Raw genomic sequence first — 24,218 nt, forward strand, 5'->3', positions numbered from 1 at the left:
CATTTCCTATGCAGTGTTGCTGCTTGCTAGACTGGGAACTCACCCATGACTCCAGTCACTAGCTCATCTGCTGGTGGGAGAACGAGGAACTGGCTAAGGAGGAATAATGCTGGGAAAAGGAAGAAGAAACATCATGAATGGAAATAATTTATTTTAAAAAATGTTCCAATTAAAATAAAGGAGAGATGACACAGAAGCACAGAGAAAGCCTCTTTCAAAGGACCCCGATTCTGCCTTTGTTAAACCCAGCCTTCAAGATGGGGCAACAGCAATGACTTTACTTATTCACTCTTCCTGCTGTAATGCCATAAGAACATCAGCAGGGCCAGCCTGAGTGAGATCAGTGATCCATTTAGCCCAGGGTCCCATCTCCCACAGTGGCAGTATTGGATGCTATGGAGGGTGAGAACTGAACCAGCTGCATCTAGAGTGATCCATCCCATATTTAACACCCTCCTGGTTTCCATTATTATTGGGATAGAGATGCCCGAGAAAACAGCTCCAGCCAATCTGTTCAACGGCCATTCATGAATCCATCATCCATGAATTTACCCAGTTCCTTCCTGAACATGGCTCTGCTGTCTGCCTCTGCCACTTCCCATGGCCACGAGTTAACTATGCATTGCAGAAAAAAGTACTCTCTCATCAGTTTCAATCCTTTCACCTACTACATTCAGTGGTGCCCTCTTATTCTAAGGTTCTGGGCTGAAATCCTGGCTTCATGCTGCCACAAGGCACTGAATCAGCTCCCTGGGAATTCCTCCATGTAGAGCAACCCAGCACCATTGCTCCCCCTGCCCCTGGCAGCCAGGGCTCCCAAAGCAGTGTGATGTGGCCAGGGCACGTCAGCTGTGGTGACTCCCAGGATCTGGAGCAGTCCCCTCTAAGCAATGGAGGGGGCAAGCTTTTACCCAGGAAAGCTGAGCTGCCTTAAATGACTCAAACAGCAGGAGACTGGGGCTGATTTGGTTCCAGCCTTCAGTAACTCTGAAAGTGGCCTAATGTCAAACCTGACCCTAGTCCTCTGGTGAGCACATCATAGCCAGTCCATGGGAGGCTGTGTGAATCTGGATTGAGTCTGGTGAGAACAGCCTACCCACTGGAGGTACCAGATATAACACTATGCCAAACTACTCCCCTGAAATACAACCCGCCACCACCCCACCCCTGGACTCTCTTATTGCACCCCTGGATCCAGCCTTTGATGTCATTCTGCTCACCTACTACATGTAGGTGGCCTCGGTTTCCCATGGTGGTGACTCTAGTATTCTCAGGACAGGACAAAGCTCAGACAACCCTGAGCCCTGCAGTCCTTTATCTCAGAAAGGCAACACAGGAACAGAGCTGCCGTACATCCAGTTGCATGAGGTTGTATCTATTTAATTACCACACACAGGAAGAGGCAGCTTTCTCAGCATGCCCTGCTTCCTTAGCTGTCCTGCTGAGTCTTCAAGCATGAAAATATGCAGCGGCCTTATAATTCTTTGCTTCCCCAAATGCTGTATGAGGACCGTGTGGCAGTAAATCATGGAGTGTAGCTAGAACCCACTGACCTCCACCAAACTAGGGGCGCTCTTTGGGTAGATGAGTCTTGTTTTGTTTCGAGGCTATTTCGACAGCCTTTGTTTCATTCCGATTTTGCTGTTTTGACCTTGAAATTGGTTGAAGCAGTGTTGAAATGAAATGACTGTTGAAATTTTGCACAGCCCTACAGTTCAGCATCAACTAATTCTTGGAGAGCAGCAGAACAGCTCTGACAAGCAAACTTTGCAGCTTTCCATTAAATCCTACCAAGTCACACCACATTCATAACTTGCAGGCTATTTGCTGTTCTTCTTCAAACCCCCACTCACATGTCTGCACACATCAAGGGAAGAATCTTGGTTTTCATTTGGGAAAAGGAAAAGTTTCTAGCCATGGCAAGAACAACAGCAGTGGTTGGAAACAGGACCCAAGTGTGACCTAAATTCTCAAGAACAAGGAGGCAAAGAAAAAGAATCTGATACTTATTTTATCTTGGGGAAAAGGTCATGATTTTCAGGTCAGTCTCATACTGTGCCCAGTTCTGGTCCCCATACCTCCAAAAGGATATAGAAGAACTAGAGAAGGTACACAGAAGGACAACATGGTTGATTAGTGGTATGGAGGAGCTTCCGTATGAGGAGAGACTAATGAGGCCAGGCCTGTTCAGTTTGGAAAAGAGATTCTTGAGGGGAGGATGGGACAGGCGAAGGATTAACAAAATACTAAATGTGAAGAGATAGCTGAGGGATTTATTATTTACTGTTTCTCACAATACAAGAAATAGGGGTCACAACATGAAACTAGCAGGTAGTCAGTTTAAAATGAACACCAGGCAGTGCCTTTCACCCAGTGGGTCACTAAAGCATGGAACTTGCTACCACCAGCTATGGTGGAAGCTGAGAGTTTAGCAAGATTCACAACGGGATCGAATGCTCGGCCTGTGTGAAGCAGGTAGTATTTGCTTCAGATTCAGGGGACAGTGATTTGATTTGGTGATTCGAATCACTGTCCTGGATCAATTAGGTTAAATCTGACTTGGAGATTTGGCTGCTGCCAAATTAGCCAAATCTCCAAATCACACAGGCCCATCCCCCGCCTGCTCTCCCAGCCCCCCCAGCCCCAGCTCCTGGCTCTTTGGGAAAAAAAAGCCCTGACTCACTGGCTGCTGCCAGGTGGGGGGCGATCCCTGCTATCCCACACTGTGTGGCGGGCTCTGCCCCAAGCCCCTGGAAGCCCCAAGGCCACTGCAGCAGCTGGCAAGTCTGAGATTTTTTGTTTAGTTTAGTTTAGTTGTGTTTTTAAAGGTCTGGGAACTGGGATGGGCAGAGGAGCCATGGGGGTGGGGGCAGGGGGCTGGGAGAGCGGGCGAGGGTGCGGGGCTCGTGATAGTGCCCCCCACACAGTGTGGACAGTAGGGAGGAGCGGGGATTGCCTCTCTGCCTGGCAGCAGCCAGTGCATAGGGGCTTTTTAAAAAATAATTGGGAGCTGGGGCAAGCAGGCAGCCATGGTTGGGGGGAGAGCCGGCATGGGTCGGGGGGTACTCAGGGGGTCTGTGGGAGCAGGCAGGGGATGGGGACTGGCAGGGGTCCCCCCATGGTCCCCTCCCCACTCCTCCATCCCACCCTCTCCCACCTCCTACTTACCAGCATGCAGTCTGGGTCCAGCTTCCTGCTGCAGCCAGTGGGGACTGCCTGAATTGCTGAAGCTCTCCAAATTAATTCAGAAAAGATTTGGAGAGCTTTGAATCAATTTGGACCTTTTAACTGGTGCCTTGATTTAGTTCAGATTTGGAGATTTGGCTGGCAAATAGGGCCGAATCTCCTCCAAATCAAATCAGATCAAATCAGCACCTGAAGCTTCACACAGCCTTATTGAACACACTCTTGGTGGAAAGGGGCATGGGTAGCTATTGAGTATGTGAGTGAGGGGCACAGCCTCTGAATCAGACTTTCCTAGGCCTTAAATGCTGGAGGCTGCAAGCGAGAGAGGAACAGTGGGAAAAACTCTGGTCAGAGCCAGTTCACTTTCCTTTTAGCATCTGCTCTTTGCCAATGTGAGACACAGGAAACTGGGCAAGATGGACCTATGGTGTGAGCCAGGAAATGACCTTTGGAGATGTCCATCATTCCAGATTGATGCCAGCATAACTGAATGCAGGCCAAGACTTCCAGGACCTTAGCAGTGGCCTCTCCTGTCACCAGTTGTTCAGGAAGGATCAGATGCAGGACTGACACCTTTGAGAGGTTTACTGCATATCTTGTGGTATTCAGTGGGGTATTCAAGCCTCCACTCTTGGTCTTCTATGATGGGATAAGAAGTTTAGGATTTTGTTTTAAACCAAATACATTTCTTGCCCTTGTGCTTGCAGAGAAAGACTTCAACATGTTGACCCCCTAATCAGAACATGCATCAAAAGAATCCACAAAATGGTATTTGTTACTGTAAGAAGGTGTCATGTTTTGACAGTTTTCTTCTGCTCATTGGTGGGTGACAACACCTTAAGCAGACAACAATGTAGAAGACATTCACAGATAAGCAAAATTCCTGTGGGTGCATTAGAATCTCGGAAAGCAAGTCCAAAAGAACGTGAACACAAAGGCTTTGGGACCTGGGGCAGGGCTGAAGGGACAATAGGGAGGGGCTGAAGGGGGTCAGATAGTGTTTCCGACATGGGAGTCACCACTTCTCCGCCATGTTCTTCACTCTTTGAAAGAAACACAGAGAAAGGTAACAGGGGAAAGGGATTTAATGGTGGGAGTCTACTACAGACCTCCCAACCAGGGAGAAGAGCTTGACCAGGAATTCTTGGGTCAGCTCACAGAGGTAGTGAAGGCTAAGGATGTGGTAGTCATGGGGGACCTGAATTTCCTGGACATCTGCTGGGAAGAGCAGTCAGCCAGGTCTGACTGCTCACGTAGGTTCTTGGCCAGAGTGCAGGACCTCCATCTAACCCAGGAGGTGCCCAGCCCCACCAGGGGAGACACCTTGCTGGACCTAGTGCTGGCCACAGATGAAGACCTGGTGAGGGGGCTGCGGGTGCTCGACCACCTGGGCGACAGCGATCATCGCCTGCTGGAATTCACCATCCAGCGCAAGGTGGCAAAGGCAAGCAGTAAGGCAGCGGCCCTAGATTTTAGGAGGGCAGACTTCAATGAGCTAAGGAGGATAGTTGGAGAAGCGCTGAGGTCCCGGGGGGGAGGGGAGCCAGGTGTCCAAGGAGAGTGGTCGCTCCTTAAGGAGGCGATCCTCCAAGCCCAAAGGAAGGTAATCCCAACGAGGATCAAAGGGAGCAGGAGAGCACACAAACCTCTGTGGCTCACCAAAAGCATCCAGGAATGTCTCCTTCCTAAAAAGGAGGCTTACACCCAATGGAAAGAAGGGGTCATCACCAGGGAGGACTATTCTGTAGTTGCTTGGGGATGTAGGGGGGCAGTTAGGAAGGCCAAGGCGGACATGGAACTGGGACTAGCTTCCCAGATTAAGGACAATAAGAAGTCTTTTTTTAAATACGTAGGGGGTAAAAAGAAGGTCCCGGGGAAAGTGGGGCCCTTGCAGGACGCCATGGGAAACTTGGTCGTCACACCAGACGGCAAAGCTAACATGTTTAACGATTTCTTTGCCTCCGTCTCCCTAAGTAGGGACCAGAACAGCCACCTCCCTGCTGGGCCCCCCTCAGGCCCCAGGGGAGGCACACCTGGGCCACAGGTTAGCGAGGATTTAGTTAGGGAGCTTCTGGAGGGGTTGGACGTATTCAAGTCAGCCGGCCCGGATGATCTCCACCCTAGAGTTCTAAAGGAACTGGCCGAGGTCACTGCAAGTCCCCTGGCACAACTTTACAAGCACTCGTGGTGCTCTGGTGAGGTACTGGAGGACTGGAAGAGGGCCAACATGGTCCCCATCTTCAAAAAAGGCAGGAAGGAGGACCCGGGAAACTATAGGCCGGTTAGTCTCACCTCGATTCTAGGCAAGCTGTTCGAGAAAATTATGCTGGCACACATCCACAAGGGGCCAGCAGGGGACTGCATGCTTAGGGGCAACCAACACAGGATCATCAGTGGCAGGTCCTGTCAGACCAACCTGGTGGCCTTTTACGATCAGATCACCAGATCATTAGACGCAGGGGTAGCAGTGGATATAATCTTCCTGGACTTCCGGAAGGCTTTTGACACTGTCTCTCACCCCGTTCTCATTAAGAAACTGGGGGGCTGTGGTGTAGACACCCACACAATCAAATGGGTCGCCAACTGGCTGGAGGGCCGCACCAGAGGGTGGTAGTAGATGGGTCCTTCTCAACCTGGAAGGATGTGGGCAGTGGGGTCCCCCAGGGCTTGGTCCTCAGGTCCGCACGGTTCAACATCTTCATCAGTGATTTGGATGAGGGTGTAAAAAGCACCCTGTTCAAATTTTCTGATGACACCAAGATGTGGGGGGACGTGGGCACATTGGAAGGAGGCAACAGGCTACAATCAGACCTAGACAGGTTACAAGGGTGGGCGGACGAGAATAGGATGGGTTTCAACACAAACAAATGCAAGGTGATGCACCCTGGGGGGAACAACCGGCACCATACCTACAGGTTGGGGAACTCCCCTCTTGTCAGCACGGAGGCGGAAAGGGATCTGGGGGTCATCATTGACTCCAAGATGAACATGGGCCGGCAGTGTGGAGAGGCAGTAAGGAAGGCCAACCGCACCTTGGCATGCATCCACAGATGCATCTCAAGCAGGTCCAAGGAGGTGATCCTCCCCCTCTATGCGACACTGGTCAGGCCGCAGCTGGAGTATTGCGTCCAGTTCTGGGTGCCACACTTCAAGAGGGATGTCGACAGCATGGAGAGGGTCCAGAGGAGGGCCACTCGCATGATCGGGGGCAGCAGGGCAGGTCCTACAAGGAGAGGCTGTGGGACCTGAACCTGTTCAGCCTCCAAAAGAGAAGGCTGAGGGGGGATCTTGTGGCCTGTTATAAACTAGTCAGGGGGGATCAGCAGGCATTGGGGAAGTCACTGTTTCCCCGAGCACCGCCAGGAGTGACCAGGAATAACGGTCACAAGCTGGCAGAGGGTAGATTTAGGTTAGATATCAGGAGGCACTACTTCACAGTCAGGGCGGCTAGGGTCTGGAACCAGCTTCCAAGAGAAGTGGTGCTGGCCCCTACCCTGGGGGTCTTTAAGAGGAGGTTAGCTGAACATCTTGCTGGGTCGTTTGACCCCAGTATTCTTTCCTGCCATGGCAGGGGGTCGGACTAGATGATCTGCTCAGGTCCCTTCCGACCCTAGAAACTATGAAACTAAGTTCAAGGGGACCTGAGAGCAAAATAAACAGATTGGCAGGTTCTTTCTGTCAGATAACATGATTCCAAATGCCACAAAGTTGAAATAACCAGGCCTGGATCACCTGGCAATAAAAACACCTCAGGAGGTGCAGGACAACCCAGGTGGGGGTGACACCAGCTAGGACTAGAAGAGACTAAAGAGCCTCTTACCATCTTGGTGCTGGGGGAGGCAGTAGACATGGAGAAACCAGATGCCTGAGATTCTGGGGTGGTTGTTCTGAGTCCCTTAATCCATCACCTGTACTCCTCTCTTACCTGGAAAACCACAGCATGGTCACTGTACGATGGAATGACCATCTAAGAAGACCACATGAGGCCATTCCAAGGTTGGTGAAGCCTCTGGATGGGTAGTGAAGGGTGATGGGCCTCACCTGGTGACTGAGGATGCAGTGCACCAGGAAAACGAAGACTCCCTGCAGCTGTTGATGATGGTGAAGACATAGGCCATGGCCTTGGCTACTGGGCCTACTTGGAAGAGACTCAGGCTCCACGTGCAGTCCAGGATGAAGAGCTGAGCCATGGCCTTGAAGGTCAGAAGCCTGAAGAAAGGAGATCCCATAATCCTTGGAAGAGCAACTGAGCACAAGGCTCTAGACAGACTGGGAGGGAGTTGCTGCTGGCTGCTTTACCATGCAACAGGGTCACAGCCCAGGAAACAGTGGGACCTTATGGCCAAGGGTCTCCTCAGTCACTCCCAACCCCTTTGCGCCAGGGACTTCCACACCTAGAGCTCAGGCCCCCAAGAGTGGTTTTGCTGCAGTCTCACCTGTGGTTTCGCAGAGTGGACACATCTGCATTGAGGGAGCAGAGGTGGCTTCTCAGGACCCACAGTGTCAGGATGAAGAAGGTTAGATTCAGCTGTGGAAACAGCAGGAAAAGGTCCCTCATGGGTGCCATGCTGAGGGCCATGGTTCCAGGTGAGGCAGAGAAGAAGCCCAGAAGACTGATCCAACCAGAGCTGATCCTGGCACTGCTGTTTCTAGGTAGGTATCAACTTCTTTCTTGTTGGATGGTCAGGGAGGACTGCCTTTCACATGAGGTGAGGGGCTGACAGTGCAGCCACCATCATTGGGGTCACAATGAGAACCATGCTAGACTCACTCCATTTTCTCTAATGGGGTCAACAGTTATTCTGGGTCTATACCAGGTATCTCAGAACAGGATTTGGCTCAGAGATTCCAGTTTCTAGAGTCTTTCCTGCCACACTCACTTTAAAATATCTCCTGCCTATTACTAGGATGGGGTATACAGGACTGATTCAAATTTTCCTACATACTGCTCCCCAGTACAGCCTCTTTCCTCTGTTGTGGTGGTCAGGCATTACTGGATTAGGTTAAACTGGCCTTTGGCTAAACTTCTACTGGTTCTGACAGCCCCTCATCCTGAACAGTCAGCCACTGAAATCCAGTCCAGGAAATACCCTAGGATTGCTGGGAGGGGTTGCATGCCACTTTGATTCCTGTTCCACCCAAACTTTGAAACCAACTGCTTGGGAGAGGAAGGAGCATTTCTGTTTATACAGCGCTGAGGAGGGTCTGTTGACTTTGTGGTTCATTATTATCTCCCGAATTCCTGCTAATCTCTTCAGTCCACAGGAGTTATTCCTTTCCTTTTTAATAGTATTGATGTTCCACTATGTAAACTCTCCTTTCTTCTGCTGTCTGTTATCCAGTCCTGGGGGTGTTTCCCTTCTGGGTCACAACCAGGCAGACTGTTTCGAGCTCTAGCTAAAAACCTTAACCTAGGTGTGGTCAGATTAACTCAGGTATAGAAATGACTGTCAGTGAAGTATCAGAGATGCTGTCAAGATGCTCAAGAAGACTGGAATTTGTTTACATATGTGGATAAGAGATGTACATTTAACTCTAATGACTCCAGAACTAGTGACACAACATCTTTCAATTATTTTGACTATTTTTGCCTAGTTTGTTCTGTTCTTCTAAATTTAATATATAACCTAGAAAATTACAGCATCTTCCAGCAGTTATATTTGTTTTTGCTTTGAATTGTGCAGTGCTAGCCCCCTAATATGTAAGTAAAGCCTATAGTTCCTCTTTCACTGGAGAGAAATGTTCCATGTGATGATGCACCACACTACCCGCACCCCTTTTTTCAAAATCCTGGGTCCGTCCTTGAGGACTGCCCAACCCCTTAGGCAAGGAAGCCAAACAGAGACTCATCATACTCCTAGGGGATGTGTTCTCTTGGCCCTGCTGGTATCAGTGGGATCTCAGAGGGTAGAGAGGAATGGGGCCCTGTGATGTCCTCACCAGGATTATGGCACAGATGGGCCCCAGGAAGATCCATTGAAAGCCTCCATCCAGGCTGATCCAGCAGCTTAAGGAAGGTAGGAAAGAGGCACATTATCCCTGAGGCAAAGGTAAGGTCATGTTACCTGTTTTCAGCTGCTGGGGCACAGGGAGGGGCATGGGAAGAAAGGGCACCTCCTGCATGCATTGCTTGTATCCCTCTTTCCAGGGAAAGAAATGGCACCATACAAGTGATCATCACTCTCCCTCCCAGGAGAACAAACTAGAGCAGCTGCCTGGAAGACACAACCTGGCTCCCACATGGGATGGACCTGGCACTTATTTGCGGTCTGTTCCATAGCCACCTGGGTTGGCTGCTGCAGAAAGAGCCACCACAAGGGCTGGGAGCCTGTAGCCGAAGGTGTACATGTATCGCTTCTTGAACCTACTGGCACTGGTGTAGTTAACCTTAAGGTTCCTGATGGCGAGGACGAGGTGCAGCCCCTCTAGGAACATCCAGGTGAAGGTAGCCAGGAAGAGGTAGTGGAGGAAGAAAGTGATGACAACACATGCTGTCTAGGGGTAATAGAGATCAGGGACACAGCAGCTCGGAAGGGAAGTGCAGACTACAGCAGAGGACTACTTTGGAGGCTCTCACTGGGCTCCTAATCAGCTCATGTCTCTGCAGCTATAGAGATCTTGCCCAGTGACAGGTCCCCACCACTCGTGGCAAAAAGGAGCAGGGTTCAGCGGTTAGAGCATGGGAGGGGGTTTAGGTGAGATTTTGACTCTGTACCCAGCTTTGCCACAGGTTCCCAGACTGATGCTGGACAAGCCACATCTTCTACCTGTACTTCTGTGGGAAACAGTAGGGTTAGTGGTGGACCAAACTCCTATGTCTCCAGCACCTAAGGAAACTTAGGGCACTTTAATACACCCTAAAAGGAGCCTTAATAAGGGTGGAAATAGAAACTTCCTCTTGGGACACCCTTTGCAGTCTGCTAAGCCTCAGAATCCAGAAGCCACAAAATGGATCCAGAGCCACACTGTCCTGCTCTGCCCTGCCACTGGTGAAACAAGGGAGCATTGAGGAATGGGTCTTGAAAATTAAGGACATACCAGTGCGGGTGATGGCAGTGAGGAAGAGCAGATCAGCGAGGAAGAGGTAGAGGCAGAGCTGCAGGTGGATGGCGGTGCTGATGTTCCACAGTGAGCAGCACAGGAGGAAGGTGAGGATGGCCAAGAAGAGGCACAGCATGGAGATGCTCAGCCCCACGTCGGTGAGCATGATCAGGCTATAACTCTCCTGTGGCGCAGAAGGACAAGCATCATAAACCCAAGAGTTATATTTGTTTTTGCTCCCCTGTTGCCAAATTTCCAGACTTACAGGGAGCCCTGAGATCCAGGTAGCATGGCCTGGCATGATGGATTATGCATGCAGGGTGGCTTGGGGCCCAATCCTGGCATGCAAGGATGGGTAGGGGCAGCATGGGGCTCTGGAGCCCAGACCTGGTGTACAGGGGTGCCGGCCCTGGTATGGAGGGGTCCCAGGACCTGATCTCCATATATGGGGCCCAATCCTGTTGGGTGGGGGCAGTGCAGGACCTGATCCTAGCACAAGGGGCTGGTGCAAGGATTGATCCAACCCACAAACCAGGCCCATGCCACTCATGCTTAGGAAGAAGGATTCAGAAGGAGCTTGCCTGAGGTGGGACTGAGCAAATACTGAGCTCAGAGCCCAGCCTTTGATTTGTGGGCCAAGAAAGATACCTCCACAGGGACAGGAGCCATGAGTAGGGTGAAGGTAGAGAGGTGGCTGCAGCTACAGGCTGTGTGAGTGCTGTTGGTGTGGAGAGTGGAGCAGCCTCCCAGAGACAAGAAGCCTTTTCCAGCAAGGAATTTCCAGTGTGCACAGAAAGCCTTTTCATCCTCAGCCTTTGCCTGTAAGCATGAACACACTTTGTGGCATCATAAAGAGAATGCTGCCTCTTGTCACATATCTATACTGCACAACAATACATCCAGGGTCACCCAGGGCTGTCTCCACGCGATGCCCAGAGCTCAGTCAGGACTTCTGGGTGACAGTTAAAAGACAGCCAGGATCCTTCTCCTGTGGGAAAGTTGTGGAAAGAGGCAGAAGTCCTACTGCCACTCACCCACAGGCTCTGAGCTGCACTGTCTGTAAGGAGCTTCTCTGAATTATTCCAGGTAGGGGACAAGGTAGGCAGAGCTGTGACTGGTGAGTACTTTACATGTAATAGAATGTGACATGGTGAAACTCTCCATCAGCTCCCCCATGGGCTAGGGACAAGCATGGTCCATCTGCTTAGAACTTCAGAGGGCCCCAAAAAGCAACACAATCCAAATCCTCATCCAAAGATGCTTTTTCCAACTTGCCCCAGAATGGTCCAAAAGGAAGGGGAACTCCACCTACCTGTTTATGGAACAGGGTGAAGTTCACAGGGCTGGAAAGGTTACCAATGTGTGCACCATCTCCAACAACGCTGCTCACCACCCTGGAGTTCAGGTGAAACTTCTTCAGGTTCTCACTAGGGCTTTGGTTCCCCTCATTCAGAAATCTCTCATTCATGGTGGAGTTAAGGGTGGAGTAAGAAATAAAAACTGCTGCTCCCACACCTGCATGGATGTGCAATACCTTCTTGTTACAGAAACCAGAACAAGCAGCAAATCAGGGGCCCAACATTAACCAGTAGGTTGGTAAAACCCCTGGAAACAGAACATGGGACCTTCTCCACCTTTTAACCAGTCATCTTCATTTCCCCCTTGCCTTATCCTATAAGAGCATTTATTTTACAGGAGGGAAGAAGTTAAAGGGAAATTATCTTGTGCATGGGTTAGTACAGGAAAGAAAGAGGGCCTTGTGGGGCTGTCCATGGTCCTGGAAGATTAGCTACCAGCCTGTTAGGTCATATCAGCCTGTTTTCATAGGCCTTCGATAGGCAATTGGGGTGTAGCTGAGCTCAGTGCTGGAGCATCATGGTGGGTCAATGGATCCCAAATCTTTCCATTCTCTGGATCACTGTTATGTGATGTGACCCTCCCATCCCCTGCCTGGACAGTTCTCATGGAGTGAGACAGCCCAGAATGAAGGCCTTTGCCTAGTTATATGGACCATAGCTTAAGAGCTACTAGCTCTGCCAGCATGGACCATTGACTCAGATAGATGTCATGGCCCAATCCAGGGGATCTGCAGAGAATGAGAAAAGTGAGACTGGGCTCTGGAGCACTAATAACAGGAAAATGGTCTTGGAAACTCTCAGATGCTGGTGTGCTCCATCTGCATCTCCATTGCCAGCATGGTACCTTGTGTAGTGGCCTTGCTGAATGTACTGCAGTGAATCTCCATCATCTGCCCCTGTGCTCTCAGATGAAAGATCTCACTCTCATAGCTGCAATTCTCTGATGAGCCGGGTCTCAAAAGCTGGCAAGAAAGAAGCAGAATTTCTGTGAATGCACTTTCCTGTTCCTTGCAGACCAGGTCTCCTCCCTGCTCAACCTGGGATGCTGGATCTTCTGGTCTTTTCCCTTTGGGTACTGGGGTTTTGCATCTCTCTCCCTGTCTCACAATGCTTTGTGCCCCAGAAGATCCTGCTGTACAGCTCCTATGTCTCTTGCGGAGGAAGTAGCATGTTGGTCAGAGGGAATCAGCTCAGTATTGCTTCCCACAAGGGCAAGCAGCCCATCTTGCATTTAAAGCCTTCTGAGGCAGCTGCCAGTGCATCCTGACACCCAGCAATTATTCATGGAGAAAGGGGTGGGTGGTTGCATACCTGTAGTGTGGAAGCCTCTAATCGCAGCAGTCAGCTGGGGCCACTGGGAGCTATGGGACATCCTCACCCATAGACTCTGTTGCTATGTTCTGCATCTTTGTCTCTGGAGAGCTCAGCGCTGTGGCCAGCACCATCAGTTCTGCACTCTGCAGCAGGAGTGTCACGACTAATGCCACCTCTCCCTCATCCTTGCTGGTCCTGAGAGCGGTAATATTCAGGAGGGAACTGAAAGTGCTATTTGCTTCCTGGGAATGGGGGAAAAAAACCACCCTGCTGATAAGGAGTCTGGACTTTCCTGGCACAGATCCTTCATGTTCCCAGGGAGCAGTGATGTTTCATGGGGAATGATGCTTGAAGTCAGTGCTTCTCAACTTCTTTAGACTCAGAGTGCTCCTCAATAGACTCCACACCCCCCGCACCCGGGAAAATGCCAGCTCTTAGCATTCACTCATTTTTTGACCACAGGGAAAACATGAGAGCAGTTTTTATGTTGCAAAGAACTCAGCCCACAGCAGGGCAGAATGTTTTTAACACTGGATTCCTATTGGCGACCTCTGGGTTTACCGCATTGCAAAGGACTCAAAGGCCACAACAGCTCAGAGCTTTTATAACTATGAATTTCTATTTGCGGTCTCTGGGTTTATCTTGTGAATCACGTCTGTGCACTTAAGAGTGCTAACATTGTGTGGCATCCCGCAGCACCCTTTAAAGCAGCTCACTGAATGCTGGCTGAGAAGCATCGCTTCAAGCTGACAGACAACAAACACCTGCATTGTTTTAGGAAATTAAGAATAATATCTTCATATTTCCCTAGACAATAAAAATAAAAGGTTGTGAGGTTGGGTATGGGTAGGTTTCCCTATTGGATTAGTCTAGGGGTGCTCAACTCCCAGCCCATGTGCTAGATTCAGCCCACTGGGTCATCTGGTTCTTGGAGTTTTCCACAGGTTTGAAAATGTGGAGGCAGGAAGAGTGGTAGCACTACTCCCCTGCTGCCCAATTTCCTGACCTACAGGGAGCCCTGAGGACCAGGTAGCATGGCCTGGCATGCTGGATTGTGCATGCAGGGTGGCTTGGGGCCCGATCCTGGCATGCAAAGATGTGTAGGGGAAGCATGGGACCCTGGAGCCCAGTCCTGGTGTACAAGGGGCCCAATCCTGGTATGGATGGGTCCCACAATCTGATCCCAATACATGGGGCCCAATCCTGCTGGGTGGGGGCAGTGCAAAGCCCAATCCTAGCACAAGTGACTGGTGCAAGGATTGATCCAACCCACAAACCAGGCTGCTGCAGAGCACTTAGGTGCCCTGCACATGAAAACAGAAACAGCTCAGGAGAGACCCCTAGCAGTGAGAAGGGGGAGGCGCAGCTGCCAGTCACCAGGGCAGCACAGGTGCTGGTTGCCGGGGCAACCAGCAAAACCCACTGACAGGAAGGGGCAGGGCTTGGCCCTTCTTAAGCCCAGGCAGGAGGCCAGGAGGGCAGTTCCCCTCCGGCAGCCAAGGAGGAAGGAGCTCGGCCAGTGCAGAGAGAGAACTGACTGCATGAGCATCCCCTGGTTGCTGCCATAGGTTGGAGTATTTTCCTGGTAGGGATCGAATGTTGTTTTGACTGGATGGTTTAGTTTTACGTTATGGCCCAGGGGCTTTGTGTTCTGTGTTTACTGTTTTAACCGGAGGATTGGGTGAGGCTATTAGGGGTTGGAGGAGGCCTCATAGGGACTCCACAGTAGTGTGGGGGTCCTGGTGCCAGAGAGGGCATAGCATTTGGGGTTCATTGGCCCCAGCCCCAGAGCTAGGGGGCAGTGAGAAGCCTCAGGGCAAGGGGGACAGTGAGAAGCACGGAGAGAGGGCCGCAAGGGGTGAGGAGCCCCAGAGTGAGGGGGGCAGTGAGGAGCCCCAGGGAGGTAAAGGAGAGGGCCAAATCACAGCAGGGCCCTGGTGAAAATCCTGTCGGTACCATCTGTAAGGCTTGGGCTGCAGTGGAGGGGAGGAAAAAGAGCTGCAGATAGCACCCCCTGGCACCGGGGCATATAAAGTGAGCAGCCTCCTGCTAACTACATCACTCAATCAATTAAGATCAAGCTATGGCAGGTGAGTAAGCAGGTGGATGGCCCATAACAGGAGAGCGGAGTCACCACTAGAAAGACTCCAGTAGCGATACTCCTGTCACACAGGCCCATGCCAGTCACCTGGCCTGTAGAAGATTGAACCCCCCTCGATCTGTCTGAGTATTTCCAACTTCTGCAAGTCAGAAAAGACTGAAGCAGGTGAGCCACTATAGAGTGCAGACGAACACAGGCAGCTTCATGCCTGTGTACATGTAGCTGCTAATGCCACACAGTGCTCTAGGGTACATCCGGAAGTTAAAAAACTCTTACCTCCAGCGAGGACACTGCTGTTCTGCCTTTGCATGTAGAGGCCAATATCTCTGAAGTCAAAATAATGAAAGAGCAAAGTCCCCCGTTGCTGCTGCTCAGCCCTCCCTGTGGAGAGACAGTGAGAAAGCTTTATCTGTGGACACTGAAGCAACACTCCCCAGTGCTATTTCACTTGGACACATAAAAGAAGCCTGATCCTGCTGGAATTAATCATGTGATTAAACTTTTAAGGATCAGGGCCCAGTTGCAGAAGGAACAAACAAGGCAAGAGATTTGGCCTTATTACAGAGACAGTGTAAACGTCACTTCTTCTGTGTTTTAACTGTGCACTTCAGTTTACTGAAACCTTTGTGCTTTCTTTCAGTTTAATTCTGATTTTCCTGAATCAGGACTCAGGACCTCTGGATGCCAACTAGGCCACAACCTGGTGTTCCACGAGAGATGCTCCACCCACCCTCTCTTGCTTGAAGGCACAATACTTGGAAATGCACCGATGTATCCACTCTGGCCACAACCCTACAGCGGCTCTTGCAACTTCTTGTTTAATGCAACCAAGATCAGCCGCAGGGGAAGGCCAGAGTGATTTCACTTCCCTTTGTTGTTGTTCAGTGCACATGCAGGGATGTGATAATTAGGCCTGTGTGAGTACACAGCTATTTGATCTGGCTTCGGATACAGCCATGCTGGATGCCAGGGATCTGATCCGGAGCTACAATTCGGTTTCCAGCTTTGATCCAGCCGAAGTGGCTCCGAAGCTTTGGAGCCACATTGGTGATCTGGCCATAGGGCATATTGGGGAATCAAAGAAATATATATATCTTTGTTGGTTTTTTTTCTGATGTGACTGAAACTTGCAGGAGTGGTAGCCTCTGCTGAGACCATGAAGTCTGCCAAGTTTCAAGAAGATTGGTGCAGGGGTTATAGAAATTTTATTGATTCCCCATTATAGCCTATGGCCGGATCTCCAAAGTGGCTCCGAAGCTTTTCCAAAGTGGTTCAGAAGCTCCGAACTGCTTCAGAAAGCCAAGCAAAGTCAGTGCTTCGATCCAGACATGTTGCTTTGGACACCAAAGTGTCCAAAGCTTCTCTGGATCTGAAGCGTGGTCCGAAGCCTTGCACAGCCCTAGTGATAATCTCTTCTTTTCTTTGTGCCTTCTTCTTCACTAAACAGTAGATAAAACAGCTTCCTCTGCTTTTTTATTTTGCAAGCTCTTTAAAGCAAGAGAGCCAGGTACTTTGTATGTGGAACAGGTTGCTGATTTCTCTAGACCTTACTGCAATGCATATCATGACAAAGAATTCCACCTAGGGCTTAATGCAGTTTTGGTTCAAACACAAGGCGAAACCCTGACCAACAAGGAAATAGTGCAAAATGTACCTGTACAGAGCGATTCCTGCACGACTCTATGGCTCCCTCAACTTCAGTGCTGCAGTTAAAGGTGGGGGGTTCTAATGTGGGAAATATAAGAGCAAAGGTTATAGCTTTTTGCATTGGCTCATCCTCGGGGGAATTCCCTTCCCTCCCCAGTCCTGATGATTTCTACCTGCATGTCAGTGCTTCAACGCCAACTCAAAGGCCACTACAAAGTTCCCATCCCCTTCTCTCTCTGCGTCACTTCATCTTTTTCCACTCTAAGTTTATATACTTCTTTCCCTCTCCCCCTTCTTTTCCTATGCATAAGCTTTATCTACTCTGCACATAGCATAGCTGTCAGCAGACACCTTTGCCTGCTGATGCAAAACTTACCTTGACTCATGGTCTTGTTCTGTATCCAGTTCCCAATGCCAGTTGAAGGGATACAGCCAGCTTTGCACTCACAGTGGTAATTGCCATTGGTGTTGGTGCACTAAGCTGACTGCCCACAGATGTTGGGAAATCTTTCACATTCATTAACATCTGGGAAGAGAATCAGGGTTCTTAAAACAAAGATTTAACCTATGTATTTCAACTCAAGTGTGAGCTGAAAGGATAAATTCCATTATCTGGCAGTAGGAGTAAGCTGCTATTTTTCTAGTAGTCCGCAATGCTAGGGGGAACATCTGGTCTGTCACCGGTACTCTCCATCTCAAGCCTTGATGCAAGGCTGTCTAGAGTGGTGGTTCTCAGCCAGGATGCCATGGCACCTTGGAGTCCCTTGAGATCCTTTTAAGGGTGCAAGATTAGCACTGTTAGGTTTGCAGACATTATTCACAAGATAAACCCAGAGATTGTAAACAGAAATTCATAGCTGTACAAGCAGTTGAGCTGTTGTGATATTTCTGAGTTCTTTGCAGCAGCGGAATTGCTCTAGTATTTTTCTGTAGTCAAAAAAACCAAGTGAAAATTAGGCATTGGCATCTTCTGAGATATGCCTTGAGTCTAACAAAGTTGAGGACCACTGGCCTAGACTGTGCTTTAGACATTTTGATGTAGTTCCTCACCTTGCTGTTTATATGACTGTTCCAAAAGAACCCTGATGCAACCCAACACATCTCACCCAAACTTACCACAGGTAAAGCAGGAGGGGCAATGGCAACCAACATCCTGCTGCTGTAAAACGTTCCTAATATATGCCCAAAAGCACTTGGGTTGAGGCCACACCCTCCAGTATGGAGAAAGGAAATCCCCCGCCGCCCCGTCCCTACCAATCTGAACAACAGATAAAACTCCTTCCTGGCCCCAAATGCAGTGTTGGTTTGACCCTGAGCAGAGGGGCAAGACTCTAGCCAGGAACCTCTGGCATTAAGTCCAAGCAGGAGCATTGGCACAGTCCAGTCCCCACCCCCACCTTGGCTGCATCCACCACCTAATCCCTTTGAGGAAGGCTAACAAACACTTTGACCCACATAACAGAAAGCAGGGAGAGGGGGCAACCAGCAAAGCCCAGAAGCATGTGAAATACCCATAATAAAACACAGGCGTCACTACCCCTGTATCAACCCTAGCCAGCAGCTGCCCAACCTCTTCATCAGCACCTCCAGTGATGGAGAGTCCACAATCTTGTGTCATACCAGCTCATGTCACACCAAAACAAGATGCATCCTTGACCAGATGATTCAGTACAGAAGAGAAATAGTAGAGCATCCGTACTCCTTATCCCTTACTTATTAACCCGGGGGTTAACCTGAATCTGGGTTTGATACTTGTTATTCACAATCCTGTCCTGATTTTGCCTCATCACTTTTGAAACTCCAGGGTGATGGCCACTGAGGCTAGCAAAGGGATTTCCCAGTTCTCCTTATCTACATGGAGGAGAAAAGTCAGAGCCATTCACAGGGCAGATAGTGAAGCTACTGGGAACAGTGACATTTCAGCACATCTCACTATCAGGACACTAGCAGGTAAGCTGGGTACCCATCTGCGTGGAAATGTGTTTTGTGGTGTCATTGACAATCTGTGGTCAGCAATGGTCAGCCATCATACTGCCCAATCATACTATCTACGTCAAGCAGGCCATTCTAGATTTACACTCCTATATCTAGGGGAGAGTCTAGTCCAAAGGGCTTTATTTTCTTTTGCCAGAACAAACCCCAGAGGACTGATCAGGACTGTCCTACCAGACAGAAGCATTTCCTGGCAAAGAGCAATTCTAATTTACAATTGATTCTCCAGGCAGAATGCAGGTCAGACCAAGGGGAGGGGATGGGGGTCCTTACCTCTGCAGCTGTTTAGATTTAAGTCTGTGAAATTCACTAGTCCAGGACAAGCCTCGTACCCTGGTGAACAGCTGGAGTAATAACGCCCAACCTCATTGTGGCAGCCTGCATGGTTTCCACAATCCATTCACCCAGGCGTTGCACACTCATCAATATCTGCAACACAGAAGATGGAATTGAAGTGTCCAGGGACCTGAGAAGTCCACAAAAAGGTCCCACAAAAAGGCTGTCACTCCAACACCTTCCCAGGGGAAAGTACCCTAGGTTGAAGGTAGGGAAACAAGTTGAAAATATCGGGGGGGGGGGTGTCCTGGGTGGCCAGAGGGCAGGATTCAGTCTCTCTGCTACAGCCAAGTATGGGTGTAGAGCAGGGAGTCTTTGCCTCGGCAAGTGTTGTCACTGGCCTCCATGAACATCTCTTTCCCAGGGTCAGACTTGGATCCTGATATACAACGGCAGTAGTAACTTCCAGAATTGTTGAAGCAGGCTGCTTTCTCCCCACAAACCACCTGCCAAGGTGTCTCACATTAGTTAATATCTGCAACATAAGAGAAGACCCCAGTTCCTTCCCATTGCCAAGAAAATCCATTGCAATTCATTCACTTGCACTGACAGGAGCTGGACCTCCAATGTCCAGAGAAAAAGCTCTGTTGACATTGCTGTGAAGTCACCTGATATCTCAGCCCTGGGTGTACCACACCCTAACAGCCCTGCTGCTGTCACAAACCCCAAACCTCTCCATACCTACAAATCCAGCCCTGAAGGTCTTCTTCCTGTTGCTGTCAGTTCCACCAAGCCTACACCAGTGACCTAGCAACACCACTGGATGTCTCCGTGAGACATCAAAGCAGGAGGAATTTATGCAAAGGACAGAAGCCAACTGGCAAACAGCTAGAATCGGTGAAGAACAGTTGCTCAGTTTTCTCTTCAGAAACCAAGATTCACCTCTCTCCACATATGCAAGCCAAAGGCACAGATGCTCTAACCCACTTCTCCATTCAGGTGCACAGGTTCATAGCAGATGGTTTTTTCAGTGTGGGGCTCTTATAGCATTGTGCCCACAGCGGCTGGAGCCCAGCACCAGTAATTGCAGAAATCAGCAGACACGACTGGCACTGTTGGCAGCGGAGGTGGGAGAGGGGGCAGTGCTGACCAGGCTGGCAAGCAACGACTGCCTGCAGGCGCCACCAACAGTGTGCAGGGGGTGCACCGCCACACCCAGGGCATGCACGTGAGTACATGCACTCGCATGCACCCCTGCCATGTCACCCCGTATGGCATGTTGCCAGGTGGGAAACTTACCCATGTTGGCTGTCTGTTGGATGCACTCTGGTAGCCATGAGAGGAACCATCCAAGGAAGAAAATCACTTGAGAGAGGAAATACCAATATTTACTTTTGAAATGGTACACAGTCCTTTGGTTCTGTCCATAAACTAGAATTTGTTCTTATTTATCCTACTAGCCAATTGCCAGTCACGAATGATGGATTTCAGAGGAGTGTTTACATGGCCGGCCCCTAAGGGTGGCCCTGCCCCTGCCCATTCTGTTGCCCCTTGCTGCCAAGCCACAGCCCCACAGCCCTGCTGCTGCCCCTCACTCCCAACCCACTGACCGCAGCCCTGCCAGTGCCGCTCACTCACCAAGCTGCAGTACCCTGCCCCCCTGGGCCTTGTTGGTGCCCCTCACTCCTCACCCACAGCTCCCTGGCACTGACAGTGCCTCCCCACATTCCCAACTCACAGTCCCCCACCCTGGTGCCCCATACTGCCAACCCACAGGCCCCACAGCCCTGTTGCTGCCCGTTGCTCCCAACCCACTAACCCCAGCCCTGCCAATGCCCCTCACTCCCCAGACTGCAGTACCCTGCCCCTGGGCCATGATGGTGCACCTCACTCCCAACCCACAGCCCCCTGGCACTGAAAGTGCCTCCCACATTCCCAACCCACAGTCCCCTGCCCCAACCCTGGTGCCCTTCACTCCCAACCCATAGCCCCCTGCCCCCCCAGCTCTGCCAGAGGGCCACCAGCTGTCTCCATCCTGCCCTGGCCGGAGCGCGGTGTCTCCGATTCATGCAGGCAGCAGTGGAGCATGTCTGACTCAGTCCAGGCTGGAGGGAAGAGGAGGGGGCCTGTGGCACACCAGCACTGGGATAGACCTGCAGTGCCCTGTGGGCAACCTGGCCATGATTCCTTCCACCTCCTCCCCATCTCCCCTGTTCCCCCCAGGCAGCATCTAGTGGCTGCTCAGCCCCTCTGCACTGGCATCTGTGCTGCTGCCCAGCCATGGAGCTCCCCGCTGCCCTCGCCCCCACCCCTTTATCTCACTGGAGGGGCAGGCAACCCTTCCCCACCCCCTGCCCTGTCACACCTGCAGCCCCTGCTCCCCCTGCCCTGACCAAATGTCCAGGATTTTGCTGTGCTTGGGGGATGGGAGCAGGGGGAGGCACTCGCAGCCAACAGGAGCACCATTTGGGTCTTCCACCTCCGCAGCTCCAGGCAGATCCCTGTGTGCTCCCTGCTGCCTCTGATCACCCTCCCCCTGTTTCCACCAGTGCAGCAAAGGGAAATCCCAGACATGTGGGCAGATTTTAAAAAACCTGCAACAAATAAAAATGATGCACTACTATTCATTCCTACCAGGGGATATGACTTATGAGGAAAGACTGAGGGAACGGGGCTTATTTAGTCTAGAGAAGAGGAGACTAAGGAGGGATTTAATAGCAGCTTTCAGCTACCTGAAAGGGGGTTCAAAAGAGGATGGAGCTGGACTGTTCTCAGTGGTGACAGATGACAGAAAAAGGAGTCACTATCTGAAGTTCTTATTTATGTCTATGAAGTTGCAGCAAGGGAAGTTTAGGTTAGATATTAGGAAGAATTTTCTCACTAGGAGGGTAGGAAAACACTGGAACAGGTTACCCAAAGAAGTTGTGGAATCTCCATCTTGGAGGTTTTCAAAACCTAGTTAGACAAAGTCTTGTCTGGGATGATCTAGGTGAGGCTGGTCCTGCTTTGAGCAGGGGGTTGGACTACATGTGACCTCCTGAGGTCCCTTCCAACCCTAACTTTCTATGATTCTCTTGTCACTGCAGTGTCCAGCAATGCCAATTTTATAGTCCTACAGACATCTGGCTTAATGAGCCAACAGCAAAGCTAACTGCACTTTATCTTGCATTAGCAGATGTATGATAAATAGATCCAAGGAAGTGATACTTCCCCTCTATGTGGCATTGGTCAGACTGCAGTTGGAGTACTGGATCCAGTTTTGGGCACCGTACTTCAAGAAGGATGTTGATAGACTGGAGAGGGTGCAGAGAAGGGCCACTTCTATGGTTACAAGCCTTAGAAGGAGAGACTGAGGAACCTGGACCCCTTCAGCCTCCACAAGAGAAGGCTGAGAGGTGATCTTGTGGCCACCTACAAATTCATTAGGGGGACACAGCAAGGGTTCAGAGATGCTCTGTTCACCAGGGTGCCTCTTGGGGTAACAAGGAACAATGGTCACAAACGGACAGAGAGCAGATTTAGGATAGATATCAGAAAAAACTTCTTCACAGTAAGGGTGGCCAAAATTTGGAATGGGCTTCCAAGGGAGGTGGTGCTCTCCCCTACCTTGGGGGTCTTTAAGAGAAGGCTAGATAGGCACCTGACTGGGGTCATCTGACCCCAGCACTCTTTCCTGCCTAGGCAGGGGGTTGGACTCGATCATCTGTTGAGGTCCCTTCTGACCCTACCAGCTATGAATCCATGAATATGGAATTAGTCCAATAAAAAGATATCAGCCTAAGAAATTCTTGACTCTTGGTTAGTCATGGATAGAATTCGGTATGTTGATTTTCCTAGCAATTCTGCTATACTACTTAAATGCATTTCTGCTATGATGTACAAATGGCTGTAATCTCTTTGACCCAGGAACATGTTTTCTGAGTACCTTACCTTAGTGAAAATGTAGGTCAGCATCCACAGAAGAACATGATTACTTATTGATGAGCCCATGCAGTCAGTCTCAGCTACAGATATAGTCCACATCTCAGCTAGTGTCTTTGAGAGCAGCTGAAAAATCAGTTTTGTTCCTGATGGCAGAACAGTGATAGATTTAGCCCAACCAATGTCTCTCACTAAGAAGAGATCCCTGTTGATGATCCTCTAATGTAGCGTCTTAAAGTAAGCAAATCTTTTGGATTTGTCCCCTTTCAACCCTCCTTTAGGGCTACTTTTGAACTCAAAGTGAAGAGAAGCAAAGAAAAAATTGCTTACAGGCAACCCCCGCTTAGCACTATTTCGCTATATCACTTGTTTTAAATTGATACCTGTTTTCACTTAGCACTCAGGAAGTTTTTCTATAACACTTGTGATTGCCATCTTGGGTCATTAAAAATAACTGTGGTCATCATTTTGGGTCATCATGTACTTCATACGAGTTTCACTTAACGCTTGTTTCGCTTAACACTCGATTTTCTCGGAACCAATTAAGAGCACTAAGCAGGGGTCACCTGTATTCTCCCTTTTGCAGTGATAATTTCCACAGGTCTTACTGGACACTGTCTTCTTGTAACCCTCTTCCAGAAGAACAGTTCTGGACCAATCAGGGGCAAACATGCTTTTTACATCACGCATTCATTATCCATTCAGAAACACTGCACATTCTTCCTGGGGTTTTGCATATTTAAAAACCATTTCTTGTCAATAAATTCCTTTTTCTTTGGGGCCCTAAGCAGAGCTCTTGACAGTAAATACTGAACTGGGATATTTCTTCATCTGCTTTACTTTGTCTTTTGTCCCTTGAAATAGAACTTATTTCTCAGTAACTGGAATTTTGTAAAATGTATTGTCTAGAAGCACAATTTCAATGTGACTGTAGTACTTGCACTCCCAACACATGAGCTTTGAGACTTTTTGCCTAGTTTTCTTAGTAGAGAAAGTAGAGGTCCCCCCTCCCATGTTCTTCCCACTCCTTAATCTGAGAATGCCAGATTGTCAAGGACTCTGAGGAAGGGGAGAGAGAGGGAGGGAGGTGAGATTCATATATGGATAACACATCCCAAAGAATGTGTTACTAGTAATGTCTCTTTGTCAACTTGCTCATATGCATCACCTTGAGTGACTCTGAAACAGGAACCACAAAACCTAGAAGTAGGTCCCAGAGTCCAAGGCAGACAGTGACTGAAGGCTTGCTTTACCAAAATTACTGTCTAGTCTGGACCATGACAGCAGACCATTTGATAAAACAGTGTGACTCAAGGGACATGCCTTCCAGTTGCTGGGTATCGAGGCAAAGAAAATCCATCATCATCACCTGAGCTCTGATG

General features: G+C 49.8%; 1 protein-coding gene across 1 annotated transcript; it reads right to left on the bottom strand.

Moving 5' to 3' along the window:
• Window positions 1-7,090: 7,090 nt before the first annotated feature.
• Window positions 7,091-11,695, bottom strand: LOC149858666 (adhesion G protein-coupled receptor E3-like). The gene is given in 10 exon segments (XM_090061576.1): window positions 7,091-7,111; window positions 7,228-7,277; window positions 7,280-7,395; window positions 7,623-7,714; window positions 9,127-9,193; window positions 9,252-9,264; window positions 9,471-9,687; window positions 10,223-10,408; window positions 10,876-11,046; window positions 11,540-11,695. Coding segments are annotated over 10 exon segments (1,089 nt in total).
• Between the last annotated feature and the right edge of the window lie 12,523 nt (window positions 11,696-24,218).

The sequence above is a fragment of the Crocodylus siamensis genome, chromosome 8 (genome assembly GCF_052110815.1).
Source record: "Crocodylus siamensis isolate JL-2025a chromosome 8, ASM5211081v1, whole genome shotgun sequence".
Taxonomy (NCBI): domain Eukaryota; kingdom Metazoa; phylum Chordata; order Crocodylia; family Crocodylidae; genus Crocodylus; species Crocodylus siamensis.